The following is a 6,241-nucleotide window of genomic DNA, read 5'->3' on the forward strand; positions in this document are numbered from 1 at the left end:
CCCGGAGTCAGGATTCGGCGGCAGATGCACGCTGATGCTCCTCTCCAATTAAAACAGTGGAAGTGTGACAATTCTGTTTACTTTGAGGCTGGATGGCACTAATTATCTAGAAAGGTCTCATGTTTGTCAGCACCCACTCTCCTCCTACACACACACACACACACACACACACAGTACATCTCTAATTATCCCAAAAGGTTTTATGTTCAACACTCTCACACATACACATGCACGTGATCAGAAACTACCCTTAATTAACTATCTGTAACCCAAAAAAGGGGAGGAGGATGGGGTGAAAGAGGAGGAATGGCGTGGTTATTAAAGGCCGTGAGTGTGTTCCTCCTCGCAGTAGGAGAAGAGACAGGGTTCTGTGCACCACTCTTTGGCCCTTTTAGCCACGTACGCTGCCATTATCTGAGAAGCCAAGAGCCTCATGCACGCTATGAATCACCCGAACCCACTTTATGGGAGATTTTGTGTGTCTGTGTTTGTGTGTGCAGGTGACTTTTTGCCTGGGTGTTTACGTGCTTGTGTGCACATGCTCCATCTGTGCTGTGCCTGCTTTTTGTTTGCGTGTGTGCCTGCGTTTGTGTTCATGTGTCTGTGTTGTGGGTGGTTGTGTGTGTTGGTGCGGGAGTGTATTCACACACTTCAGGTGCAGACTCCTACAGTGAGTGCAGTTCGGTGAGTTACCCGCACCCCTCAGACAGCCGAGACCAGTCACGAGCCCGGGACCAGGAGCAGGACCGGGACCGAGACTCGGACCCGTTTGAGCACAGCGAATCCGACTCGGATGGCCAGAGCAACTCCAGTGCTTCGTCCTTCGAGGAGCTGGACTTGGAGAAGGATAGAGTGAAGCCAGAGAACAAACACACACCTGACCACTCCGCAGATGAGGAACTCAGTCCCCAAAAGCGAAGGATGGTGGTAGAAGGGGAAGAGTGAGAGAGGGAGCGAGGGATGGGATTAAGGAAACATAATGGAGGCACGAATGGGGAAGGGAAGGAAAACGAGAGAACGCTCTCTTTGGTTGTACTTTGAAATGTTTTGGAGGTTTTTTATTAATAATACCATTTTGGAAGAGAAAATGGTCTCTTTGCGCTTTGGTTATAAACTGGGTATTTTTAAAAATAAAAAGCATGTTCAGTGAGGGAATAGTTTATGTTTGATAGGACTCTGAAAGAACGTGAACCTTTTAACTGAAAAGTGTATTACAGGAGAATGAATTGTTTGCGCTTGGTTGGGTTTAAAATGTTCCTAGTGTTTTGAGTGTTTTAAAGGGACCTTTCTTTATTTTGACAAGTTATTCAAATAAGGTCAGGCTTATCCTTGAAGGAAATCAATAGAAACTCCCTCAGTTTAGGGGTTTTTGAAAACAGTCTGGGCCAGGTAATCTGGACTTCCTGAATATATTGTTGTTACTGTTTTTTTTCTTTTCAACATCTTTGCTGTTTATATTAAGTAATGTCATTTAAATTAGATGTTTTGCTTATGGTACTGATTTAAATATCTTGATGTCTGAGGTATCGTTGATATTTCCTTAAAAATGTTAACATAAGATAAAGCTGATTATTAGTAAATGCTTGAGTGATATCTTTTTCTAGATGATTCTATTATATATTAATGTTATTTTTTGAGAATTAGTGTTCTGCAGCATATAAATTATTCATGAATAAATAATTAGAAGTGCAGGGGTGAAGGGGAAACCCCATTCCAATAGTCTTCCTTGTAATCAAACAAAACAATACTTGAATTAAAAAAAAAAAGCTTTTTTTTCTGTGTACCATGTAATATTTGTTCAACAAAGCCAAGTATTTTTTACTACAAATTCCACAATATGCAGTGTAATTTAAAAACACATTACAGTAAGATACAGATTATAGATGACAGTCAACATTACGCTGAGGGCCATCTTATTTTAATCGCCATTTATGTGTACATGTTTTGTTTTGTTGTAGTTTGTTTATTTTTGTCTTAGGTGGTCATATTGAAATTCACTGAAATTCCTTCTGCTGTATTTCTGTTTGGAGTTAATGTTTCATTATGTGGTCCTTTTCCACCCAAAATATGACTGGCAATATATATGGCACTATTTTAGGTGCTGCATTGGAACACGCACTCAATGTTTTTCATTAAAAAAAATGAGAATTTCCTTGCGATTGTTTTGTCGCAATGTGTGTGATGTAATAAAGCATTTTATGGATTGTCTGCAGAAGCAGAGCCCTTGTTTGGACCACGCCATGTCATGGTATGCGGAATAATATTAGTAATGTTAGTAGATGCCAAGACTACCTGCTTCATTTCTGAGGTTTTTCTAATTAAACCTTCAGGACCTTTATGGTCTCTAAAGAAAAATATGAAAGTTCGTTGTCTATGACTAGACAGTAATGAGACCTAGTGGGAAGGTTCCTGTGCTGAAGTCAACAATAAGAGCACCATCATTTAGGTGTTGGACAGTTTTACTGTTTGGTCTTTTTTTGTGTTCTTACATACCTTTACCTATATCTACGCAATACTCTAATTCTTGCTCTCTTTGTATTTCTCTCTCTCTCTCTCTCTCTCTCTCTCTCTCTCTCTCTCTCTCTCTCCTACTCTTCCTCTCTGGTATGCTCATACCAGATGCTTCTGCTCTTTTTCCCAGCAGGCCATGTTTAAGTGGCACCATGTTCAGCCTGTCTGACGGCTCCCGGCATTTTCTTTCTCTCTGCAGCTCTATATAATCACGCTAATGGGAAGGAGATGGCTAAATCTGTACATGTTAAAGAGACAAAGTGTCTTTGGGTGGAAACTGCTTAGGTCTACGCTGAACAAGTAGCCAGTAGATAAATTGCGGTTCAGAATTACTATTTGTTGTTTCACCACAGTGAAAATCAACCTTTCAGAAAGGTAACATTTTACAATGAAAATCCTGCTCAAAAATTCTCAAGTCCTTCAAAAACTTCACAAATATTGCCTCCTGTCCCTCTCATGTGGAGCATCCTTCATTTTCCAAGATTCTCAAGTAAAAAAAAAAAAACACTTTAAAAAGTTAGTCCTCTCTTTTCATGTGTACTGCATGATCTACAAATTTAATCTGGATTTTTTTTCCCCATCTTTACCAAGATTTCCAGTCAATCATAGGGCATGGTAGCAAGTCAGTGGGTGGGCCCACAGACCTGACAGGCAGGTGGCTATTGAACACAAGCTCTTAGCTCAGTGTGGTGTCTATCTGAGCAACCCATGACACTCCATTCCTCTCCCATTAAGGCTGCTTGGAAATTCTGTTTTGTTTATCAGCTCACCTTCTAGGGGAAAGTTAAGGCCCAGTATATTTGTCTAACATACACAGATCTTCTCTCAACTACACCATGTGCTGCTGGAAATTGGTTGAAAATTTGTTGTGTTTGATTGTTTAGTACATCAAAAAATATCCTTTATCATTCCTGCAGTGTCAAAAAGGGGGTGGTTGAGCAGTGGGCCAGCTGTTTATTTACCAGTAGTGGAAGGGAACTGGGGGTATACTGGTGGAGACTGTGGAGCTTTCGTGAAGTACCGCTGGTTTAAAGTCTCACCCCAAAACTGATACACAGGCTTGGACCTGGGAGCCAGGCATTATAAGAACATTGGAAAATCACTTGAAAAGGAATTGAGAAGTTTCCATCCTCTCTCTCTCCCTCCTCAACCTTCAAATTAATATTTAAGTCACCTCAATTTATTATTATCATTTTTATGAAGGCCAGGAGTGATGTCTGCATTGCACATAGCGATTTTGGAATAAATACAGTAAATAAGATACTCAGAGATAACATCTGACCAGGATCCATCCAGTAACAGCACCTATTCAGCTTCTACTGACAGCATAAAAAACCCTCCAAAATATGGCTCCCTCTAAAGTGTTGCATAATGCAAGCACACATTCTGCATTTTTTCAGGCTAAGGTCAGGTCAGGTCAGGAATCATACAGGTTCTCTGAAATGAGCTTACAAAGTTTACATGTTAATTTCAGTAAGCCCCATTCACTGCAAACATGTCACAAACACGGGTACTTTATCCAAGACACCCTCCTCTTCACTGCTATATCAAATCCAACATGCTCTGTTGCTTTGTGAAAAACAATAGTCTCATCTCTGAGTTGTTTTTTTTTAAAGACCACGTGTGGGTGTGTTTACACAATCAACTTCAAAGTGTCCCAACCATTCTTCACAACTCACACACACACACACACACACACACACACACACACACTAGCAGATATATGAATATGACACACTTTAATTACCTCTTCTCAGACAATAAGATGGCACCAAGAGGAACTGTAGCAGAGGACAGTGAACAGACACACACCTGCATAACATGGGTCTCCTGCCAAAGATGCTCATTGGCGCACTGGCATTCTGGAGGCGGAGTCTTCAGGACACAGCCTTATTTTTTTAAGCCTGATTGGCTGAATTTGATTTATAATGTGAGGTCACAGTAGCACTGATAGTTTGACTGGCTGCTGATATCCAAGATACTGGTCTATAGACCAGATCAGCTTCTGTGCATGAATGTTTGATTTTTCAAATAATTGAAACCTAACACTTTGTGTCCACAGTCAACTTATCTTTGTGCCTTTGCAGTTTAATCCCTTGAAATGTTTTATGTAAATAAGAAAACTCTCACAGTCAGTAATTGGTCAATGTTCTTAAGATGTAGCTTGCTCTTTACGGAACAAAAACATCACTATGATTCTCAAATACATTTCTTCAGTTACATCGTTATTAACGTCAGAGCAAAAAAAAAAGTTCCAAATGGAGAATAATTAATTTTAAACATAAATAAAGTACAAACATAAATCATAACCAAATATTTTAGCAGGCTAAGCATAGGGTATGGGAAACTTTCTAACCTAGTTTAAGTTACACCTCCAATACTTTCAAGTTATTTGCAAACTTAAATGGGTTCGCGCATTAAATCCTGTCTTAGATCAAAAAGCGTCTTTCGGCAGTGAATCCGAAATATTTATCCGGTATTTCAGGATTTGCAGCGAATTCTGGTCTGAAATTGAGGTTAATTTGCACCTGGAAAACCGCGTTCTTGTTATCTTGTCACACACGCCCTCTCTCTTCCTACTGACAGAAGGCAGCACCTGTTTCTCTTCTGATACCAAGAGAGCCTATCTGGCCCTGTCCGCGATGCAGCTCCCTCTCGCTTCTCTTGGCAGGAGCGACTTGCTATTGCAGCAGTCGGCAACCTTTATTTCTAGAGGAAATTGTTCCTTTTGTGTTAGCGGAGTGGCGCGGTTACGTAACTCGCAGCGAGTACAGGGCCTCTCTAATTACCCGCGACGTGTACTTGCGCGGAAAGTTCTGGCCGCGCGTCTTCTGCCCACTAAAAATATCTAAACCGGTCGGTGGAGGGGAAACAAAGTGAGAGAGGAAAGGGACGAACAGAGCAAGCTTTGTGCCCCTTTTCGCTCCCCTGTTTCTCACACACACACCTTCCCACGCCTGATCTCCCGTAATCGCAAACCATTCACAAACGCTTAAGAACCGATTCTGGTATTTGATCGGAGGTCACCGGGCAGAGGTCAGAGTTCAGAACTAAAACAGCTGTAGCAGATTAAGCGCCTGACCGTTATCCCGTTGTACTTTCTGCACGTGTCTGTAACATTACATTCGTCTGTTATTGGCAGGGCGAAGATCAAAATACGAAACACTGCGAGATACATCACTCATTGTTTTGCTGTAAAATAGACGACCTACCTTGCCCTTCCCCGTACGCTGACACCTCACATGTGTGTAGTCTGCACAATTATTAGCCATATGCTCGTGCAGAGAAAAAGCAGATGAACTGGACAGTGAGTTGCTGTTTTAACATAGCTGCCCTAGCACATTCTGTCTAGTCATTTGTTATGCTGATTTACTCAAAATGTAATGCATAGATACTCCAGTATACACAACTGCAGCAGTTCCAGTAGCTCAGTGTGAACTGTTGTTAGAAGATCATTTCGCTCCTTCTTGTGCTTTTATTTTTAATTTTTTTTCTTGTGATGACTTCCACATAAGCTAGGCTGTCAATGCATTTCGAAACTTCATTCAGGATGATTATCCTGTCGATAAGCTATGAATGTATTACGTGGACTATAATTTTACCTTAAAAAGTTATGCACAGTATATCAACTGAGCACACAGGCCTCGAACTCTACGCCTAAACTGTCTAGGCTCCACCTTTCAGCCGTTAGCTAATTTCGGACCGGGGAGCATAGACCCAGGTTTGAGTG

At 41.1% G+C, this 6,241-nt stretch overlaps 1 protein-coding gene across 1 annotated transcript in view; it reads left to right on the plus strand.

Moving 5' to 3' along the window:
• Positions 1-2,152, plus strand: part of tex264b (testis expressed 264, ER-phagy receptor b) — a 41,601-nt gene extending 39,449 nt beyond the window's left edge. Inside the window, exon 4 of the mRNA XM_027012468.3 lies at positions 656-2,152. Coding sequence (XP_026868269.2) covers positions 656-945 — 290 coding nt within the window. The 3' untranslated portion in view covers positions 946-2,152. The remainder of the gene's footprint in view (positions 1-655) is intronic.
• The last annotated feature ends 4,089 nt before the right edge of the window (positions 2,153-6,241 follow it).

This window comes from Electrophorus electricus, chromosome 22 (genome assembly GCF_041902795.1).
Source record: "Electrophorus electricus isolate QZ-2024a chromosome 22, ASM4190279v1, whole genome shotgun sequence".
Classification (NCBI taxonomy): Eukaryota; Metazoa; Chordata; class Actinopteri; order Gymnotiformes; family Gymnotidae; genus Electrophorus; species Electrophorus electricus.